Source organism: Castor canadensis, chromosome 4 (assembly GCF_047511655.1).
Source record: "Castor canadensis chromosome 4, mCasCan1.hap1v2, whole genome shotgun sequence".
NCBI classification, from domain to species: domain Eukaryota; kingdom Metazoa; phylum Chordata; class Mammalia; order Rodentia; family Castoridae; genus Castor; species Castor canadensis.
The window spans coordinates 26545408-26568113 of NC_133389.1; the positions used below are offsets into that span (position 1 = coordinate 26545408).

Here is a 22706-nt window from a genome sequence, read left to right on the forward strand (position 1 = left end):
AGGGATCTAGTTTCAGTCTTTTACATGTGGATATCCAGTTTTCCCAGTGCATTTGTTGAAAGGGCAGTCATTTCTCCATTGTGTGTTTTGGGCTCCTTTGTCGAAGATAAGTTGGCTATAAATGCATGGGTTTATGTCTGAATCTTCTATTCTGATCTATTGGTCTTCCTGTCTGTCTTTGTGCCAATAACATGCTGTTTTTATTATTCTGGCTCTGTAAGATAGTTTGAAGTCAGGTATTGGTGATGCCTCCAGCATTGAACCTTTTGCTCAGAATTTCTTTGGCTATTCGAGGTCTGCTGTGTTTCCATATGTATTTCACAATTGCTTTCTCTATTTCTGTGCAGAATGTCACTGGAATTTTGACAGGGATTGCACTGAATATGTAGATTGTTTTTGGTAATATGACCATTTTCACAATGTTGATTCTACCAATCCATGAACATGGAAAGTCTTTCCATCTTCTGATATCTTTGATTTCTTTCTTTGGTAGTTTATAGTTTCATTAAAAAGGTCTTTAGTTTATTTTGTTAAATTTATTCCAAAGTACTTTATTGTTTTTGAGGCTATTGTAAATGGGATTGCTTCCCTGATTTGTTTCTCAGTCTGTGCATTGTTGGTATATAGAAAAGCTACTGATTTCTGTATGTTAGTTTTGTATCCTGCTACTTTTCTGAAAAAGTTTGATTTATAGTAATTTTTTGGTAGAGTTTTGGGGGTCTCTTAGGTATAGGATCATGTCATCTGCAAAAAGGATAGTTTGACTTCTTCCTTCTCTATTTGAATCTCTTTTATTTCTTGCTCTTGTCTTATTGTTCTGGATAGGAATTCCAAAACTATATTGAATAGGAGTGGAGAAAGTGGACAGCCCTGTTTCATCCCTGACTTTAACAAGAACAGTTTCAGTTTTTCTCCATTTAGTATGATGTTGGCTCTAGGTTTGTCATATATAGCCTTTATTGTGTTGAGGCACATTCCTTCTATTCCTAGTTTCTTCAGAGCTTTTATCATGAAACAGTGTTGGATTTTGTCAGAGGCTTTTTCTGCGTGTATTGAGAGGATCATGTGGTTTTTGTCCTTGCTTCTGTTTATGTGCTGTATTATGTTTATGGATTTGTGTATGTTGAACCATCCTTGCATGCCTGGAATGAAACCAACTTCATCATGGTGAATGATCTTTTTGATGTGTTGTTAAATTTTGTTTGCCAGTATTTTGTTGAGAGTCTTAGCATCTATATTCATTAAAGATACTGGTCTATAATTCTCTTTTCTGGTTACGTCTTTATTGGGTTTTGAAATGAGTATGATGCTGGCTTCATAGAACGAATTTGGTAGTACTCCTTCCCTTCAAGTTCAATTTTGGTTGATTATATGCATCTAGGAATTTATCCATTTCATCTAGATTTTCCGGTTTACTTGAATATAAGTTTTCAAAGTACTCTCTAAATTTTAGCCACAGCAAGTTCTCAGTGTTGGCTGGAATCTGACTACAAGTCTGAGTTTTTCCCCTTGTGCATCTGATTAACTACAATAATAGTAACAACTAACACTCTGGCACCACCAGTATGTGAGTTTTTCTTTATAATACATTCAATAAAATGTTAAAAAATAAGCAACCAAGCATTGGCTTTTGCCTCCCCAGTTCCGCACCTCTCTTCATCTGCTCATGGAGACCCTGAATGCCACAACGCCGCACTATGTCCGTTGCATCAAACCGAATGACGAGAAGCTCCCCTTCCAGTAAGCAACTTCTGGGTGTGGCCTGCCCAGCCTCCCTGTCCTGACTTAGAGGTTCAGCAGGAACCGGGTGGGCCCAGCCTTGTGGGACTCTGCAGCTTCAGCATGGTGTCTGGTCGGTCACTGCCCAGGTGGGTTATGTGCTGAGTGAGAGGACAGGCTGGACGTTGTCTGTCTTCCACCTGTGTGCAACCTTGGACTGGAGAGGGTAAGAAGATGCACTTTCCCATCCCCTGGGGCTTGCTGTGATGTTGAGCAGTGTGCACACCTGAATCAAATGATGAATCATTAAGTGTGGGAGCCTGTGTCTCCCAGTGCATGTTAAATTCAGACATGAGAGGATGGCAGGAGTAGTGAGGAAAAGCTTTCTGGCATAGAGGAAACCAGGTCTGGATTGACACATGGAGAGACAGGTCATGCAGATGGTCCTGCTTATATCAACTCGGCTACAGCACTTCCAACTTACTCTCCGTTCCCCACCTTCCCCTCGCTCCTCAGCCTCCACCCCTGCCTTGAAACTATTCCTTACCATTCCAGAAGTGCTCATATGGTTGTTATTTTTGTCTGTCTTTGGATTCTGTCAAATTCCACAGCAGCATTTCTGCATGCCTCCTACAGCTCTGCCCCACATTCAGCATGTCTGAGACCTGACTCTTCATTTTTTCCCTGCAAAGTGGTTCATCTTTGTTTAGTCTCTGTTTTAGTAAATGACATAACCATTCTTGACATCTTTTCTGCCTACCAGACCTGGTCCTCCAAACTTGAAGTCTGAGGGTCACTCTAGACCACACTGCCCCTAGGCCCTTTCTGAGATGATGGAAATTCGGTAATCAGCATCAGCAATGAGAGAGTCACCAGTCCCATGTGGCTATTGGTGCTTAAGGAATTAAGTTCTTTTTGTTTCCTTTTAATTAATTGTAAATGCACTCAAGTGGCTAGTGGAAACCATATTGGGACAATGCAATCCTTGATTCCTTCTTCTCCCTTACTCTGCTTGTTGTCAAAATCCCATGAAGTCTACGTGAAAATCTGGCACATCGGTCTCCCTTTTCTCTTCCTTCTCCCATCACCTTGTTCCAGAGCCTCTTCACTTCTAAAGTTTTGATTAATGTGTAGCACCCATGACTCTCAACTGAGCATTGGAACTGCTGCCTTCTGCAGCTCACTGAATATGGTTTCAGCTCCCTGCTATGGACCTTGAGTGGAAGAGGGCTGGGGAAGATAGTATTGAGTTAGCATTGTCTGCAGGTGCTCCTCGCTCCCTCTTCTCCTTTCCTTCAAGTTTCTGAGACATACGGAGGAGTACCTTTATAAGGCACCCGCTTGCCTGCCAGAAGAAGCTGATGGAAGAGCAGCAGGTGTGACAGGCATAGATCTCATGTGAGGGGCAGAGCAGGATGCAGGGTCCAGGAGAGGAGAGAGGAAGCTCGGGATCTGTTCTGCTGTGACCCTGAGCAATTCCTTCACCAGGACCTGATACCTACCACACAGTACACTGGGTCAGACACTCTGCAGGCCTACCCTCCCAAGTGAGAGAAGGAGCTGGGGACTTTCTTGTCCCAAAATTTTCAAATAAGTAAATTATATATGGTGAGAGAAACAGAGAATGAATGAGAATATACTGAATTAAGTCCAGGCTTACTGTTAATGTTTGGCTAATCACACGCTAGTCTTTTATTCTATTTCTGTTTTTGCTTTATCTATTGCGATTTTTTTAAATATCCTAATGAAAGAACCCAAGGAGATAATGAATGGGAATTATCTGTGAGAAGCTTAAAAATTATGATGAAAATGTATTGTCATTGACATTTTTCTAGAAGGAAATAAGGAAATTGCTATGTCTCTCCACCCGTTTCCCAAGATCAGTTTCTCAACCTTGGCACTATTAACATCTTAGGACAGATAACTTGCCTTAGGGTACTGCCTGAATATTGCAGGATGTTTAGAGCCATCACTGGCCTCCACCTGCCAGATCCTGTTAGCTTCCACACCATTGTGATAACAAAAATGGTTTTAGACATTGGCAGGTGATCCCTGGGGGACAGAATGGCCCTCATTGAGAACCTCTGTCCTACGCTAAGTGCTTTGATAGCACTTCTTGTGTTTAAAAAAAAAAAAAAGGTATTTTCCCTATGCTTTTTTTTTAACATAGGAAAGTCTATCATATCTCTTACTGACTAGGCACTGAGCAAAGGCAGAAGGAATAACATTAAGACCTGTCTCCCATGCTTAAAGTGTATATCACAAATACCTGACAGTGCCACAGGAGTGAAAGGGCTTCTGGAACAGAAGGGCAGGAGGGAGGTGACGTGGGTGTCCTCATTCAGGGAGGAGGTGGCACAGGATGAGCATCATAATCCAAAATGGCTTAGAGAATTTGGCCAGGTTTCCTAAAGGCCAGCCCACTTTTCTCAGAGTCTGGGGTCCTAAGCTGTGACTGCAGGATGCTAGCCAAGCCTGAGGAAGTGGGTGGGGAGTGTGCACCTGTGCAGAATGGAGTGGTGAGGGACTGCTGAGGTGGAGTTGAGTTCTGACACCATGGGCGTCTCGCTGTACCCAGCACGCTCTGGGCTGAGCTCTTCCTGCAAATTGTATCGAGAGGAAAGTGAAAACCCAGCTCTCAGCAGCCTGACCCTATGCATCCATGGGAATGTGTTAATCTAGGATTAGATACTGTCTTTACCAAGCTCCTCCAAAAATGTAAGAACAGAAGGGCTGGTTTTCTATTCCTCCAGTCACAGTGACTGGAGGGAGACAGATGGAGAAATGGCTTGATGGGGCATTTGCTTTACTATTTGGCAGATAAGATTAGAACACAGAAGGCTCTATCTTCACAATTCCCTCGGGGTGTGTGAGCAGAGGATGGCAATATCTTCCTTGTGTCATTGGGGTCTTTTTTGCTTCCCTCTAAAAAGTCTCACTTTTTCTATCACTCGATCATTACAGCAAACCGTGAATTGTAGTTAGAAAAGAGGTCCTCTGGCACCCATTGAGTGAATGAGGGAAAATGAGTTACAGAGAGATCATGTCTTGCCCAAAATGGTGCCAGCCATTAGTGGCAGAACTCAGAACAGACCTCCTTTTCTCTCCTCCAGCCTTGCTCTTTCCTCTTTGGGAGAAGGAAGGGAGTGATTTTGCTGGGAGCAGGAAAGAATGTTAAGGTTGAGCTCAAAAATTACTTGCCAAATGAATGCCTTCTTGGGGAACCAGCTTTGAGAATGGTGTGTGGGGCTCCAAGACTGGCCCTCTCCTGACTTTGTTCCCAAAGAACTTACGCTACATGCATGGGGTGGAAATTGACACTCGGTAAGCTACTGTCCTGCTTGGATAAGACTCCAATCCAGTTTAGAGCTGGATTGTCATGTGGTCATAAGGTATTCGGGGAGGAAGGTGGGTAACGGAAAGGGGAATCATCATTTTAAGGGAGTTTTAAGGGAACATCTGCTATTTTCTGCTGAAGTAGTTAGAGGTTATGGAGGGAGCAGGGACCCCAGCTCAACCCATAGCTCACAAGGGACTAGCAGTAGGCACTGATGGCTAGGGGACATGACTGTAGTGGTCAGGTGCAGAGCCCCACAAGCCACAGAATACCTTTCCAGAGCTCAGCTGCATCTACTTTGTACTCATAACCAGGGCTGGAATGCCCACCTGGCCTGCTCCCAAGAGGAGCAGATCCAGCATCCCAGAGGCCCTTTGGTCACTCAAGTTCCAGAGCAGCTGGAGTCTTCTGAGACTGATCATTGCCATTCAAATTAATGAAGGGCCTGCTGAGATGCTTCCCAAAGAGGACTCAGAAAAACTACCGAGGGCATGGCATAGGGCAAGGGTAGGCACACAGTGAGGTGCTCCATGTGTGTACTTCCTGTGTGTACTTCCTGCAGTTCCATGTGACTCTTGCATTGGGGAGCTTTGATTCCAGTTATAAGATAAGATTAAATCATCAAAGTAACTGTTCTGTTTGGGACTTTGTAAAATTCAGCACTCGGTTGTGCCTTACACATTCGTGGTGTCGTGAGTAACCTAAGGCCAGCATCATTGGAGCTAGAAGACAATATAGAGGAGCTGGGTATTGAGGGAATATAAGACTGAGGAGCAGGCCGGGGCGGAAGAGTAAGGAGGTAGAAGAAAGCCCAGGCCTGGAGCTGGGCATTTCCAGGGCTCTGAGACCCAGGGTTCACATGGAACACAGTGTGCCTACAGGTACAGAAAGCTTGCAATCAGTTGCTTGGAGAGTGACCACTGAGCTCAGGTAAGCCCAGGGCACCATCTGCCAGATGCCGTGTGTTTGAACTTCTGGGTCCCAGGCCCATGTGGGAGCAGACAATAGAGAGTGTGACATGGGCTAGGGGTCAAGCAGGTGACACATAGATGAGAACAGATAGGGATTCTTCTTCTGCAAGTGACAGACCCTAGGCCAGATCCATCTTGCAGAGTTCCAGAATCCAAATGGGTCCAGCTGCTAGGAAAAAACACCTGGGCTATCAGGGAGAGTGAAAAAAAGTGTGTTAAGGGCTTCCCACCGGGCTGATGCAGGTCCTGGAACTGATGTAGCCCCCATCTCCCTTTATTCATCAGAGCTAGTCAGCGGCCTAACAGCCTAATCAAGTTCCTGCCAAAGCCACTGGGATCTCCTGGACCTGTGGTTGTGAGCCTGATGACTCCTGGCTACTTCCAGTGGAGGGAACAAAAGAACCCGGCTCTCAGTTTTGGTTGGGTTGTGGGCAGTCAGAGCAAGGGAACTCTTCTGTGGAGGAATACAGGAGTCTGAGGATTAGTTCTAGGTCATCTCCATGAAGACTTCTTGCTCAGTCAGCCAGCCTGTTTTCTTTCCCTCTGGTGTCCACTTGTACCACTGTTTCCTACAGACTGTCTCAAAGTGTCCCACTGCTGTGTCCACTGCTCCCCAAGCACCAGGGGCCCCTTGGTCAGGAACAGATATCCTCTGCAGCGTACCCAGTATGTGTGTATAGATACTAAGTTTCAGCGCTAGGCCCAGCATTGAATGGCACAGGAGTGGTTAAAGATGGTGTCCGTCTCTCCAAAGACAAAGTTCTTCATCTATATGAGTCTTAACCCAGCAGCTGTTGTGGTCCTAGCTAATGATGTGTGTCCTTACCTTGTGCCACATGGTATTCTACTTGATTTCATAAGCCATTACATTTAATCTTCATACTAACACTAGAAAATAGGTGTCATTAATATTAATCCCTATTTCATAGATGAGGTTACCAAGGCCCAAAGAGGTTAAGTTACTTTCCCCAAATTACACGTGCAGCTGGTGAGTGCACGCCATGTGGTGAATCAATCCCAGAGCAGCCTGGCTTCAAATCCACTGTTTTAGCTGCTGAGACAAATAATTCTTCTGGGGCCAAGCATAGATGCTACGAACACTGAATTAAGACACATGCCCACATGGATGGAAATAGTGCGGGTCTGGAGAAAGGGCGGGAACAAGTCCTGGAAGGTGGGCAGAGCTCAGGTGAAGGAGAAGAAGGGTTGCACTGGTGAGATTAAGAATGTGCACAAAAGCCTCATGCCCAGAACTGGAGCTGCTGAAACGGCTCACGCACCTGCCAGTCGATGCTTTACCCCGACCTTATGCATGACTGTCTGCAGCTCAGTGGCAGCCCGTGCCCTGTGTACAGCAGGAAGAGGTGTGCTTTCCTTCTCCGTGGTTTTGTATCTTGTTTTCCAGGATAGCCACTCATTGCTTGTCTTGTTTTTGGCAGCTTTGACCCAAAGAGAGCCGTGCAGCAACTCAGAGCCTGTGGGGTGTTAGAGACGATTCGTATCAGTGCAGCTGGCTACCCGTCCAGGTAAGTGTTGTCAGCCATGCCTTCCTGGGGCCACCAAACAGCAGAATGCAGTGCCCCAGGAAGCACTCGTATGTGCTGCTAGCCAGAGGCAGAGCCTCAAAAAATTCCCACACACCAAGGGCCCAAGCAGGGGCTGATGGAAATAAGAATTGCAGTTTGGCCTGAAAAGTACAGTCATATCCTTTTAGGCATCAAATTTCAAATTGGTGTTGGTCTGGGTGATGAGCTAGCTAGTGTTGCAAAAGAGATTTCCTTCACACTCTGTACCCAGCCAGGAATAACTCCCTGTTTTAGTCCATTTTTCATTACTATAATACCCCAGGAAGGCTAACTGTATAAAGAAAAGAGGTTCATTTAGGTCATAGTTCTAGAGTCTGGAGAGAACTGAGAGGGAGAAAACATTGCCAAACAGGAAGCCAGATAGCACCTGGGGTCCCACAGTCCTTTCTAAGGGCAGAGCCTCCAATTTGCTTAAGGACCTTTCCAACAGGCCTCACTTCTTAATTATTCACCTCCCAACAACGCCACCCTGAGACCAAGCTGCTGACATGTGAATCTTTGGAAGTGGGGGGGGGGGGCAAACCACTTTCCTCCCACAGTTCCTGGTAACCACCTTTCTACTTTTTGTCTCTGAATCTAACAACTCTATGTGCCCTATACAAATGGAATGACATAGTGTTTGTCCTCTTTCTGATTGACCCGTTTCACTTAGCATAACATCCTTAAGGTTTATTCATGTTGTAGCATGTGCTAGAATTTCCTTCTTTTTAAGACTGAATAATTCACCTTTGTGTGTGTGTGTGTATCACATTTTGCCCATCCACTCATAGTGTTGGATACTTTTAACATGGGATCAAATCTATTATGGGAAGATTTTCTTTGAATTCAAAAAAAGAACTCTTGTGGTCCAGTCTGCATTGTGGATAAACCACTGAACCCCTCCAAAGCCTGAGGAAGCTATGCCAAGACAGTAGATCTGCTCTGGACACTTGCCTGAAGTAGGGGTGGGAGACGAGTGCAACCCTGTTACTCTCCTGAAGTCACCATGTGTACCAGTATCACAGAAACCACTTTCTGCCTTTAACTAGGGCTGAGCAGCATGCAGCGTGTGAAGTTGCCCACAAGGACCTCTGTCCTGAGAAGCCCCTTGTGTTTCAAAAGGTGGAAAGAGCCCGAATAGGAACAAGGGTATATAATACAGACCTCCCTCCTCTCTGCAGCTGGTGCTTTCCCCTGCAGTGGAGGGACTGTTTCCTGTGTAGTGGTTAATTGCCCATAAACAGCTTGGCCATAAACAATTCCCAAATGCTTGGCCTGGGAGGGCAGTTGCAGATGGAATTATGAATTTGCATTTGACCTGGAAAGTACAAGAACTGTCACTAATCTCTAACATCCAGGCAGTTTTTCAAAACCCAGCAGGTTCAAGCATTGTTCAGGACGATTGCTGAAGCCATGCCGAAGGCTATTACTCTTTTCTTTTCCTCCACATCTTTCCTTGCCTAGAGGAAAAAAAGGCAGTGCATCCTGGGGACCCCTCTCATTTTTTGACTGAACACAAACAGCTACCAACCCCTCTGTTAATGAGGTGGGCCTCCTTGTACCTTTTCCCAGTCTGCCCTGCAGTATCCTGTGTCACCTTCTGATGGGGCTCAGTGGTTCAGGTCTGAGTTCAAATCATTACAGTCTCATCCCTTCCACTGACTTTCAGAGCCTGCTGCAAGCACAGGGTTCAGATCTGACAGTTTCATTCCATTGGAGAACTAAGAGAGGAGATTAGGGTGCTGCTGAGTTGCTGGATTTCTAGCTGTGTTCCATGGGCACCCAGCTCTGCTCCTGGCTTTTATATCTGCTGGGCTCCCAAGACAGGTCTCACCTACCAGAAAGGTTTCTATAGTCCCACCACCTCAGAATTGTGCATTGCAAACCATTAGTGAGTGGCTCAGGAAATCAGTGTAATGGATTGTGACCAACTTGGGTTGGAAATTCTAAGAGGACAGTCTATGGCAGAAAAGGACGTTGTAGCATAAGTGTGTCTCAGTGTTATGAATAAGTAAGGTGCATTGTGATCTAAAATGTGCTTTCACAACAAGGCCCAAAAAAGTGAGCAAGCTGTTCCAAGTCACCAGCTGGCGGCAGTTGAGTTGGGTCTAGAACCAGCACTTTTCTGCCCATGGTGATGTAGTTAGCATCTTACTGCCCAAGTCAGCAAAGTGTTGTCCTCCAAACAAAGGTTTACAGAGGAGGAAGGCGGCCAGTGAGGATTCTGAGAGACTCACTGTCCCCCTGAGCCGTGTCAGATCCTCTTCTCTCGCATGTGTGAGCAAGAGTCCAAACTGCAGGACTGTAACCTGGTGAGAGCCAAAACAGCAGCCTGGTAGTTAAGCCCTGGGCTTTGGAGTCAGGTCTGGACTCAGGTGTTGGTTCCTGCGCTTCTTGGCAGGGCCCTTGGGTGAGTTAATAAGCCTCTCTGGGCCTGGGTTTCCTCACCTTTCAGGAGAACGATCAGACTTACTTCAGAGGTTGCTGTGAGAAACGAGATAATGTGTCCTATCTAAGGTTCTCAGTGTAATGCCATGCATTTAGACATTTAATAAAATACTTATTACTCATCTACATACAAGCAATAAGCTGCCTCCCTATGGGCATAAGTAGCTGAACGGAACATGTCTATACCAGAAATTTCTAGTTGTGAAATCCCACCATGTGTGGCTACCTCAAAAGAGAATTCTGAAATTTGCAAAACTCTCCAAGCAACTAAAAGGGTCTGTTTACAACTTATATAAGGGGTTGAGGGTGTAGCTCAGTGATATAGTATATCACTTAGCATACAAGAGGTTTAATTCCAGAAACCAAAAACAATGTAGAACTAAGGCATCCCACGTCAAACTGTGTTAGAGTCACTGTGTAACAAGTGTAGAGACACAGGTTCTCATAGTCATAAACCCAAGGTGTTCATCTTTGTGTGTTACTTATTGTTAGTCTGACGGTGGGCTTGTGAAGTGGGAGGTATCGACAACAGGACATGTCAAGCCTCAGAGAAGACACAAGGGAAGCATGTGACAGCAAGATAGTTCAAGGCAGGTGGAACCCGGGAACCCATCTCAGTATAAAAGGAACCGCCTTTTATACTAAACAGGCAGGGGCTCTGCACACATCTCTGCCACCTCAGATTTACCACTGAGCTTCCTTGCAGCCTCACCATGTGAAATCAGAATGACGGTGTGTACCACCTCACCCTGAGACAGTTTTAGTATGGTCTGTTTTAGAGATGCAAGAGGGAAGAGGGGGTTTTACTTCTGGGGTCTCACACAGCTATGTGTAGAATGAGAACAGCTTTTTGCCTTTGTGGGTTCCTCTGTCCCCTTAATCTTTCTTCTCCGTGGCTCATCCTGCCCATGCCCACCAGGTGCTCACAGCTAGAAGGAATGACACAAGCTTGAAGCTGTTAACAAGGTTGTAGTGCAAGTGTGGGAGGAGTTGCAGCTTCTTGGCGCTGGCGAGACTTGAGCTGGGCCTTGAAGAATGAGGATGATTCGGATTGTGGGGATGCTGCCACTGGGACAGCAGCATGTTCTCCAGGGATGGGCAGCAGGTTAGAGAGCCCTTCTCTGCCTATTCAGCACCCAGTTGTGACTGCTCGGTCTCCCAGTCATAGCAAGTGGGACTCCAGGTGTGCTTTTCACCTCATCCAGGCAGCTTAGAGAACGTGAGTCACCAAGTCTTTAGATCCATATGGAAAGTGGCTGCAGTCAGAGCTGCTATAGCAGGGTCGATGTGCCCACAGCCTCCTGGCTCTGACACTAGGGGTGCCTGAGGAATGCCTTTATCCTGCCTTCCTAATTGTTTCAGACTTCTTTCCAGCAAGTAATTACAAGTGCGTCTGTACCTTTTGTTTCTGTAATTACAAGTATTGTAGAAAGCGTAGGGAAGGAAGGAAAGATATATTTTTGGCATCACAGAATATGTTACCTAATGCTATGATTTAAGTGTGTGCGGCTAGATCCGGGATGCACCTACATGTGTGTCCTACTTAATGTTTGCCGCCTTGGCACATTTTGGTAAAGGAACCAAGAGAGGATTCCCTCCCCGAGCTGCCATTAGAAATGTTAGATTCTGGAAAATAGCACGTCTGTTAGTATTGAGGTGGCAGTGAATCGTCATACTGTTTCATCTACGTTCTAGTCCCCTTTCATCTCCTTGCTACCACCGAGCCACAGCACCTAGGGTGGCATTTACCTGGAACATGAGTGATGAGAGGGTAGGACTGCGGACAAAGCTCCCACACCTATACTCTTTTGGCTCAGCCCCATTGTTTAATCCTCTGTACTTGCCAACCACGGCAATCATTTGGAATGACCTCACTGACTGAAAAGAAATAAACAGTGCAACCTAGCTGCTTAATCCAGATTTTGGTGTGTCTGTATCCGGGGATAAAGCCAGTGAGATTTTGTGGATGCATGCCCATACAATGACCGTAACGTGTGCTAGCCTCATGGTGTAGAGCTAAGCAGGTACTTTGTTGATTTTGTACCTAGCAAGTTTATTAAATGCTCATTAATTCGAATACGTTCACCATAGAATCTTTGGGGTGCTTTTAAGGACTCGATCATCATAACACCTCTGTGTGACTCTTGTCCCCTGTTTCCCCACACTTCTCATTTCCTGCTCCCCCATTTGCCACTCTGGTGAGAACCTCAAGATCCAGGTCAGCCAGAAGTGGAGGGAAGAGCATGTCGCCCTGCCTGACTTTAAGAAATGAGCTTTTTGGGAGACCTTCTTGGGACTAGAGGGACCTGCGTGGAACTCGAGCAGACTGAGAGTCTTATTTAAAAGAACTCACCTCCCCGGGTGCTGAAAACACAGCAAAGTGATTTTACTTGCATTAGCTTGTCAAAGTAACTGCAGCTTTGCACAGCTGTTTCCCAAGGGCACATCAATGGGCTTCTTTGATTAGGGGATTCCAGTTTATACTGTCTTCCTACATTTCTCTCGTGCAAGTCAACAAAGGGAAAAAAATGGCAAAGGGAAAGAAAATTAATAGTCCAGGATTGCAGAGACCTGTGATGAATCTTCCACAGGACTGTTCTCCAAGAGCCTGCGCAGTTCAGGATGCAGTTCGTGCAGCCAGCCTACAAATACCTTGGAGGGAGAATTCTTGCTCCTATTCCAAACTGAAGACACTGCCAATCCCCCTAAAGTCAACCAAGCCAGAGGGGCTCATTGTGGCTTAGCTGCCAGCAGCAGCTTCCTGGGGCTGCCTCTCTCCCTCCAGCTTCAGAGTCCCTGTCTATTTTTATCCGCCCTCTGGGAGACTGGCTTAAAATGGTAATATGTCATTCAACTTGAAATGCTGTGCAGTGGTTAAAGTAAGTTCATTCTAACATGCATAAAGCATGGTGATGAATGCACTGTCTGGGAGAGAAGCCCGCCCATCCAGCTCCAAACCTATCTCTGTGTGTAGAAGGATGGTGAGGCTGATCCTGCTTAACCAAAACAAGCGTGGGAGGGACTCCTTAGATGTGTGATGTTTATATAGAAGACAAAAAGAACCAAAACAAAACTCTATAAACTTCAGCTCTCCTTCACTTCATCTCATCTCATCATCCTCATGAAATCTGGTGCTTTCTGAAAATATTTTCCTTTCCCCAAATCTGCAGGGATAAATGGCCTAAGATGGTAGGATTGGAGAGAGGACTTAGAAAACTGCCTGGTTTACCTTCTACTTTGTTTGAGGCAGAAACAGATGCACAGTTACTTCCTTTGCTGTTGAACATCCCATGGAGGGAGAATAATGCAGAGTGACGTGATTCTTTATCCCTGGCTCTTCTGCCTGAGCTCTGTCTCCTCCTCTCTGTGGACTAGGTCTGACCCAGTGGTTCACTTGCAGGCCTACACAGTCAGAAGGACTTCTTACCAATCTCAGAAGCCAGGACTCTCCTTCAGACCTCCAGAGTCAGAACACTAGGCTGAACCCTGAGCACCTGCATTTTGAGAAGGTTTCTCAGTGGTTTTTATATGCTGCCTGACCTGGAGAGGCACATGTTGGCCCCAGGGTAACCTGAAGCCACTTGGTCAGTCCAGGCCATGTCAGGACTTATGGGCTTTCCTGACGTCATCACTTTGTGTCTCCCCCTCAGAGCAATTGTGTTTCCCTCCCTCTATGGCAAAGCTTGGCACGCTTCTGAGCTGTGGTGGCTCTGGGACTGAGCCTGTGCTCCCCTGGGAGGTGTGGGCATCGCTGGGAGATAAAGGGGAAGACAATATGGATTATTCATGGTAGTGTGAGCCATAGAGCAACCTACAGCCTTTGCACCAGCAACCCCTTCCTGAGTGTTGGTGCTAAAATAATGAAGACAAATCTTGCAATTACTTTAGGAAGGCCACCCACAAACCTGTGACAAAGTATTTTTCATCACATTAGCTTTTTATGGAGATACAATTCATATATTATAAATTTTACCCTTTTCATTTTAAAAAACAAATTTGGCAATAGTAGTTGGAACTCAGGGCCTTGCACTTGCTGGGCAGATGCATCATCACTTAAGCCATGCCCCCAGCCCTTGGGGCCTTTTAGTTATTTTTCAGAGAGGTGCTTGTACTTTTTGCCTGAGATCAGCCTTAGATCATTATCCTCCTATCTACCCCTTCCCCATAGCTGGAATTGCAGGAATCCACTACAATGCCCAGCCAAAATTTGCTATTTTAAAGTATGTGATCCAGTGATTTTCATTATCTTCAGAGTTGTACAATGGTCACTACTATCTAATTTTGTAATATTTTCAGCACCTGAAAAGAAGCCCTCTTGGCGGGTCACTCCTTCTCTCCCCCTCCTCCCAGACTCTGGCAAGCACGGGCTTTTCCATTTCTGTAGATTTGCCTGTTCTGGATGACATGTGGCCTTTTGTGTCTGGCTCATCTATGTTGTAGTGTGCTTCAGTACTTTATTCCTTTGTTGTCATACCGTTTCATTGTATGGATATGCCACATTGTATTTCAGCCATTGATCAGCTCATGGACATTTAGGTTGTTTCTATTTTTTGACAAGTATGAATAATGCTGCTATGAACATTTACGTGCATGTTTTTGTGTGGATAGTGTCTTTTTCTTGGGTCTGTCCGTGGGAGTGGAGTTGCTGGGTCACATGGACTCTGTGTTTACCTTTTGGGGAACTGTCAAACTCTTCTCTACAGTAGCTGTACCATTTTACATTCTTACCAGCAGTGCATGGGGACAGGGAGGTGTCATTTCACCAACATTTGTTATTACCTGTCTTTTTGATTATAGCCATCCTAGAGGGTGTGAAGTGGTATCTCATTGTGATTTTGATTTTTTCCCATAATTATTAATGATAAGTATCTTTCCACTTATTTGTGGGGAGTGGATTATGAGAAGCCTATGAGAACTTGACATAAGCACAGCTGTGCTCAATGATCTACAGGCTGAGTTTGGCACAGCCCCAGCCGAGAGGCAAAATACAGCACAGCTGCTTTTCCTAAGTTTACGTTCAGTGCCTTAAAGAGCAGGTTTCTCCTGTTACAGTGTCACACTCCTCCCTGAGAACTGTTGCTCCACCTCCTTGTTTACCACTGGATATGAAAGCCTCACTGAAGAAGGGTGGGGGATTTTCTGATTGGCTGGCTGGTGTGTCGCCACTAGAGCAGCTTTCTGCACCAAGAACTTTATACTTAGGCTTTAGAGAAGCTAAGCTAAAGAAAAGCTAAAGAGAACATGGGACAGTGCAAGTCTGAGGATTGAGACTTTAAGAGTTACACTAATGCAGGTTTTAGACAAGGCTGCTGTTGTTTGCAAGTCTGAGCACCAAGACTTTAAGAGAGAGCATGGGACAGTGCAAGTCTGAGGGCAAAGGCTTTAAGAGAGATTAAAGGCTACATGGGACAGAGCGAGTCTAAGGAAAGAGACTTCAAAGAATAGAAAAGAAGAAAGACTTTAGAACTAAAGTTTCAAAGAGAGAAAAGAAGCAAAGTAAAAGAAGAGAGTAATAGAGAAAAGAAGCAACAAGACTGTTGTGCATCTCCATCCAAGCACCTAGCACACCTGGCCCCAACTTTCTGCATGTCTGTCTTCTATTGTTTGTCCTTTCTGCATCTCCAGTCGCCCCCAAGTTAGGTTCAGTAGTAACCTAACTCACCTCATGAGAAAGCTTTCGACACTTATTGGCCATTTGTATGACTTTTTTTTTTTTTTAGAGCTGAACTCCCTTTCTAGAGCAAGTGCTCTACCACTTGAGTCATGCCCATTTGTGTTATTTTATGCCTGGGCAAGCCTGGACCACAATCTTCCTATTTGTGCTTCCCCAGGTAACTAGGGATGTCGGGTGCATCACTGCATCCAGCTATTGGTTGAGATGGAGTCTCTCAAACTTTTGCCTGGACTGGCCTTGAACTGCAATCCTCCTGATCTCCACCTCCCAAGTAGGGAGCCAGTGCTTCCTGCCTTGTAAGATTTTTTTAAAATGTGTATTCAAATCACTTGTTCATTTTAAAAATTTGGTTATTTGCCTATTGTTGTGTTGTAGGATCTCTTAATATATTCTGGATATGAAATTCTTTTCAGACATATGACTCCCAAATGTTTTCTCCTATTCTGTGACCTTTTAACTTTCTTTTTGGCATTCCTTGAAGCACAAAATCTTCTAATTTTGAAGAAGTCTAATATATCTATTTTCTTTGGTTATTTGTGCTTTAGGTGTCATAGATAAGAAATCATGCCTACCTGGGAATGATAGGGCACACCTGCAATCCCAGCAATTCTGGAGGCTAAGGGTGGAGAATCCTTACTTTCAGGCCAATCTGAGCTGCTAGTGAGACCCTATCCCCAAAAAAAATCTTCATCAAGGCCTATATTTTTTCCTCAGTTGTATAACTTTATGTGACCTATTTTAAGTTAACATATGTGCTATGAAATAGGGGGTCCAACTCATTCTTTTGTGCATTACTAGCATTTGTCGCAGATCACACAGACTCTTGAGGTAGGCAAAATAGGTGGTTTCACTTCCATTTATGGATGAGGAAACAAATTCCAGGAAAACCAATTAGATCAAGTCCTCCCAGATGGAAGGAGATGGGGAAGGGCACCATCTCACTCTCCCTGAGCAAGGACATCTTCCCTGTGAGAGACTGAGCAGGTGTCCTTCTCTTCTGCAGCCATGGCCTCTTATGTCCCTTTTAAATTTTTGTTCACCCCTGTTATGTTTCCAAGGAGAACCCTTATATCCAGTGTCATTATTTCTCTGCTGGTTTGCTCCTATAAAGGGAAGAACAACTCTACATCCAGAGGAGGGACCATTTAGTCTTGATTTTGGGCTTCTAGGCCTGGCTAATTACCTCTACTCCAACAGTGCTGTTCGTTCCCATGTGTGAGGCATTGTAGGGGACGAGGGCCCTGCAAAGTTTAGAAGAGACAGATATCCTTGCATTCCTTATCATCATGACCAGGACTCTGACCTGAGCTGAGTGACAGCATATTGGAATATCTGAAAGTACAGGTTGACCCATCTAATTCTGACCTGAAAGCCTTAAAGGACTCTTCACCACTTTTTAAGGGCCTCCTGGGACCACTGAACATGATATCTTCAGTGGTTGTTCTTTGTGGCCTGATGTGAGGAAGGTTGTGTGACTTATAGCTTTATACCAAGGTCTTACTGAAAGGGCTGTTACCCTCGTGAAGAAACATGCTCACCCAGAGGAGAAACAGCACGAAGTTCTGCACCTGTGGCTGATCTGCCCCGTCTATTCCATTGGGAACCTCTCAGGCAGGCATGTTCTTTTGCAGAGGGTCCTCACATATAGGTGGCTAAATCCAGTGCGAGGTTCCAGGTGGGAGCTCATTCAACCAAAACAACACCCCAAGCAACCATGTTTCCTGTGCCATTCACAGCAGCTATATTATCATTCACTGTCTCTAGCCTGAGCTCTTCAAGGGGACATCCTTCCAGACTGAGCTCTGCCATATGCTTCCTGGACTGGAAACAGTCATAGGCCCTGGGCTTTTCTCACACACACAACGGTGAGACAGGTCAGGGCACCTACCTGCTCCCTAGTAGACCAGAGCACACCAGGTAAAGGAGGTCCCTATTCAAGAGGAAGCCTGATGCTGAAGTCTAGGATGTTTGAGCAGGGCTACAGTAAAGACAGGGCTGAGGGGAAGTTATATCCTGGGGTGACTGAGATGCCATAGGTCACCATGAGGGCCTGGTCATAGACTCAAGAGGGAACTCTTCTCCTTCTGCTAATATGGCCCATGAGTGTGCTAAGAGGCACCTCCCAGCCAGTAAGCCACAGAGAGTAAGAGAATGTGTCCAGGACCAGTTAGGAAGGATCCCCATTGTGAAGGCAGATGGAAGTCATGGTTCATTTCTTCCTGAACTAAAACTATGCTCCATAGCCAACATTTTGCAAATGCTTGACAATGTGTTTTAATGTCTGAATGAGTGGGTGGGAATGCTCCAAAGATACCATATGCCTTGGACTGTCCGACGCACAGAAGAATTGCACCAAAGCCAACTGGGCCCCCTTAAGACATATTGTTAGGAAAGGTTTGACTTTGGGGGTTCAGCCACTTGAATGGCCAGTAAAACACAAGTTTTTAACTACAATAAACAACCGGATATAAAGACACCACTCTGGGATGTTTTCAAATGTCTGTGGGGGAGAGCCTGGCCAAAGGAGGCTGAGGTCTAGCAGAGGAGTGCACCCATGTGTGAACAGATCTGCAATACAAGGCAGTAGACTCAGGAGGGGTTGGAGAGAGATTCCATCATGGAAAATTGTCCTTGGCAGGCCTGTGGTCTCATTCTGGTCTTTCCTCATTTTCACACTGTTGCAGTGACCCTACATTCCAAAACAGAAGCTCTGGATTCTATAGAACTTCTATAGTTCTATTTTTTGGAAAAAGAATCACTCTTTTTACCTTTGCTTTGAAGGTTTTCCTATTACCCTGATTCCATGAAGCCTTTCCTGAGATGGTTTTCTCTCTAGGAGAACAGAGGTCCATGGAAAGAGGAAACCGCATTTGGTTCTGGCTCCTAAGGTGAATGATGCTTTTAAGGCCTTAAGCCAGGCATCATAGTGGACATGCACCCCATGGGGTTCCTGTGAGAGTGGATGTCCACCCAAGGCAATGGTTCTCTTCACAGTGGTGAATGGTTCTCTTCACCTTCCCACGGGAACCCAGCATCCCCCCTCCCGTTGGCATCTCTGCACATTTCCTCCTTGTGCAGTTGTTTCAAGAATGTGTGTGCAAGAAAAGGGGAAGAGGGCCTTGCCATAAGGGTGGGTAATTTAGATCTTTGGGAGCTTTGTAGCTTTCCAAACACTCTATGTGGTAGACTCATTACTGTGCTAAAGTCCTGTGAGGTGCTTTTGTAGACAGGTGACTCCCTCCATTTCACAGGTAGAGGAGATGCAGCATCCATCCTGAGACCTATCTATGGTCTCAGTACTGGTCAAGGTCAGAGCCAGGCTTCTATGCTTCTGTACTCCATGCTCATTGCAAGCTTGCCTTGATGTTTCTGCAGTCATATCTCCCACTCTCGTAATTTCCTTGAGTTGTAGATCTGCCAGTAGTAAGAGATTTTCAAATTAGAAGTATTTAAGGTTTTTAGCCTAGCTAAATGCTGCTTTCATTATTTCCCCAGCAAAATTGCAAACTCGGAGAAATAAGACAAGTGAGTACACAAATAACCCTGATGCAGAACATGGGAAGGGCCATCTGAAAGTTATCTGCACTGTTCCATTTGTTTCTTGCCCAAATCCATCTGGAAGTATCAGAGAATGGTCTGTGTTTAATCCTTGGTTGGGGGGGGGGTGTGGAGATTGGGCAGAAAATTTCGTAGTATTTATTTGTATTAAAAAACCCCACGTCTGATCAACTCTGTCACTTCTGCTCCCCAGACCTCCATTATGAAGTTGTTCAAGGATTGGTCAGGTAGGGCTGAGAGTTTTCTTGACATTTATTGTATATGGTTGAAAGAATTAAGCAGCACTTATTTGGGCAGTTAACCTTAAATATTTCCATTTTAAAAGCCACCTATTAGAGATGGCCAGCAACTCAGTGGGTTTGCCTCATAGTCCCTCCACAACTGGAGGATGGAGCAGACTGAGTGGATGGCAGAAGCAAAAGGAGCCATCCCTGACCCTAGAACAGAGGCCTTGGGGTCTCTCTCTTCCCTCCTGCAGAGAGTCTACACAGATGTGAGCAGTCTGGGAAGGATCCAGAGTACACTCTCATACCCAGTGCCCTACATTTGTGCCAGAACCAGTTAAAAAATTAATGGGCCTAGACAAAGTAGATGAGCAATTGCCAGGTTCTGCAAGGAATGGGAAATAGAGGGTACAGTTGCCCAGGGTATTTGAGATTTCCTTTTGGAGGTTGTGAGAATGTTCTGGAATTCGGTACTGGGGACTATTGCACAACTTTGCAAATACACAAAAAGCTATTGAATTGCATACTTTTAAAAAATATAAATTCTATGTTATATGGGTGATACCATCTCAGAAAGGTGTTATTTAATTTTTTTTGGCTGTAGTGGGGTTTGAACTGAGGGCCTCACACTTGTGAGGCAGGTGCTCTACCACTTGAGTCACTTCACCGGTCTTTTTCAAGATAGGATCTTGCAAACTATTTCCCTGGGCTGGTTTTGAACCTCGATCCTCCTGATTGCTGCCACGTGAGTAACTAGGATTACAGACGTGAGCCACTGATGCCTGGCAAAAGCTTTTATTTTTACAAAGGAGAAATTTCTAGCTAACCGTATTACATTGAGGGGGGAAAAATGGTAAAGATGGAAAACATCATTTTGTTTTTGCTCTTATACCCACGCTTTCTCTGAGACCCACAGATGTCTCGAATCTTCCACCACACTGAGAAAAGTGTTTATGGGGGAGCAGTGGGGATGGGGGAAAACAAGGAGTCAGCATTTTCTTCTGAGGCCCAGGCTGTCAAAAGGTCCTGCAACTGAAGCAGGAAGGCTCACAAGCACGGTAAGGCCCACCATCTCAGGTTCCTGACACCCCACAGCACTCCTTTCTCCGGATAAATTTCTGAAAGAGCCTCTTTAAAGGCAGATGAGCCCAGGGGAAGGATACAGTTCACTCTCCCTCACCTGGGAGTGAGTTGATCTGAGTAGCTGGACAGTCTTGTCAGCAAGCCCACCAGAGGTGAGAAATAGCAGCGCTCAGCCTTGATGCAGCACCCAGTGACTTCCAAACAGGGTGCCTACAGCACACAGCCCGGTCTGACGTCTCTGAAGGTGCAAGCCAGGCTTAGACTGAAACTCAACATCACCTTCCAGGAGGCTAACTCAGAGTGTGATTTTGTGAGGAGGCCATAAGCATGTCCGATATCTGAGAGGAGAATCTGGGGGTGTCTGGGGAGTGATGAGTGAGAGCTAAGGCTGCTTTAATGAGGAAGGGCCGCCCTGCCCAGGAAAGTGCTTATGGGAAAGCCTTCACTTATTATATAGTGTTCTTCTCAGAGGCCAAGAGATAAACTTAAGGCCCTCTCAGAGACCCAGATGGCACTGCCTTGTGTCGGTCGTGGGTTGCAGGTGTCTTTGGTTCTGTGAAGTGCTGGACAGCATCTTTACACAGGGCCTGCATTACCCTGATGGTGACAAAAAGGAATCATAAGGAAAACTCACCCGGAAGAAAAACGAGCCCTGTGTCAAATGAACAGTGTCACTTGTTGGGATCAGGATATGGCCACTTGTTTTCTGATGCACGTTTTGCCACATTTAAAGTGTTTGTAGTGAATGTTGTCAGTTATTTAAGAAGAAAACCAGCATTTAGAAACAAAGTTGTGTCCAGGCGAGGTGCCAATTCCCTCAGCAGCAGTGGAGGCGGTGCTGTGCATGCAGGGGCAGATGGATGGTCCTGCTCACCCTCCACGAACTGCCACCCAACCCCACTTCCCCCTTCCTCCACCCCCACCTCCAGGAATCACGAGGGGAGGATGAAACTCCCTAGGCTTGGTTGGTGCTATAGCGTTGACTCAGTGAGATGCCATCTGAGGTCCCCCAAGGCCTATATATGGCTGAAGGCTGGACATGTCACCTGATGCACCCTTACTTGCCCTCCAGGTGGACCTACCATGACTTCTTCAACCGGTATCGGGTGCTGGTCAAGAAGAGAGAGCTTGCCAGCACAGACAAGAAAGCCATCTGCAAGACTGTCCTAGAGAGCCTCATCAAGGTGAGCTGGGCTCTGCGAGAGGCGTGACCAGGAGGCTTTGAGAATGAGCGAGTGTGGGTACCTGCTTTTGCCTTCATCCTTACAAAGCTGTTTCTGATATGTGAATCCATTTTCTGCATCCATGACTGGAGGCCCAGACTACCTCCTAGCCTTTCCGCATCTCAGCACACACAGAAAACGGAGTTACTTGCTGGGGTGTGTGAGGAGGCTGCTCCTACCTGCAGCCTTAGCTCAGGATCTCTAGCTCCTCCGTGGATGGGGGCCCTGGCACATCCCTAGAGGGGAAAGGGCTGCCCTACTCTCATCTGAATATTGCATAGCCAGCCTCAGCCCTACCCAGATTTGTGTTTCATTACTTAATTTATTAATTTATTTATTTATTCATTGCAGCCCTGGGGTTTGAACTTGGGGGCCTCACGCTTACTATGTAGGAGCTCTACCACTTGAGCCACTCTGCCAACCTCAGATCCGTATTTTAAGTAAGGCAGTGAGCTTCATTTTATGGTTTAATGAAAACAACCTGAAATCCCACCTGACCGTTGAGAACCATTAAAGCAGAGCCATGGGCAAATCCTCAAACATTTCAGCAGCTCTAGAGAAGTCGGGATTACTTCAGAAGAGCAGAATCAGTGACTCAGCAAAGGTTAGATCATACCAAGAATCTTCACTTTAAGAAGGTGATTTAAAAAAAAAAAAAAAAAAGAATTGCATCAAAAATTTTAATTTTCAAGTTTCTTTTGCCAGGAAAAATCTATTCACATGGAATAACTCATTGCCAAATGATCAGGAGCTAAGGTTGTGTTTTATTTTCTAAATGTATCATGGTCATCTATCTGAGTCATCTTAGCTGCTGTCTATAGCTATGAACTGTGGGGGAACAGTGTATAAACATATAAGGCTTTAAAGTTGTCTTTTTAAAAGGAAGAGCCCAAATATTGGTCTT

The 22706-nt window shown here is 45.5% G+C and overlaps 1 protein-coding gene across 4 annotated transcripts in view; it reads left to right on the forward strand.

Moving 5' to 3' along the window:
• Positions 1–22706, forward strand: part of Myo5b (myosin VB) — a 327773-nt gene that overhangs the window by 227176 nt on the left and 77891 nt on the right. For all 4 annotated transcript variants that reach the window (XM_074069843.1, XM_074069844.1, XM_074069845.1 and 1 more), the window contains exons 16-18: positions 1643–1740; positions 7467–7553; positions 21652–21763. In XM_074069843.1, the coding sequence (XP_073925944.1) occupies positions 1643–1740; positions 7467–7553; positions 21652–21763 (297 nt within the window). The remainder of the gene's footprint in view (positions 1–1642; positions 1741–7466; positions 7554–21651; positions 21764–22706) is intronic.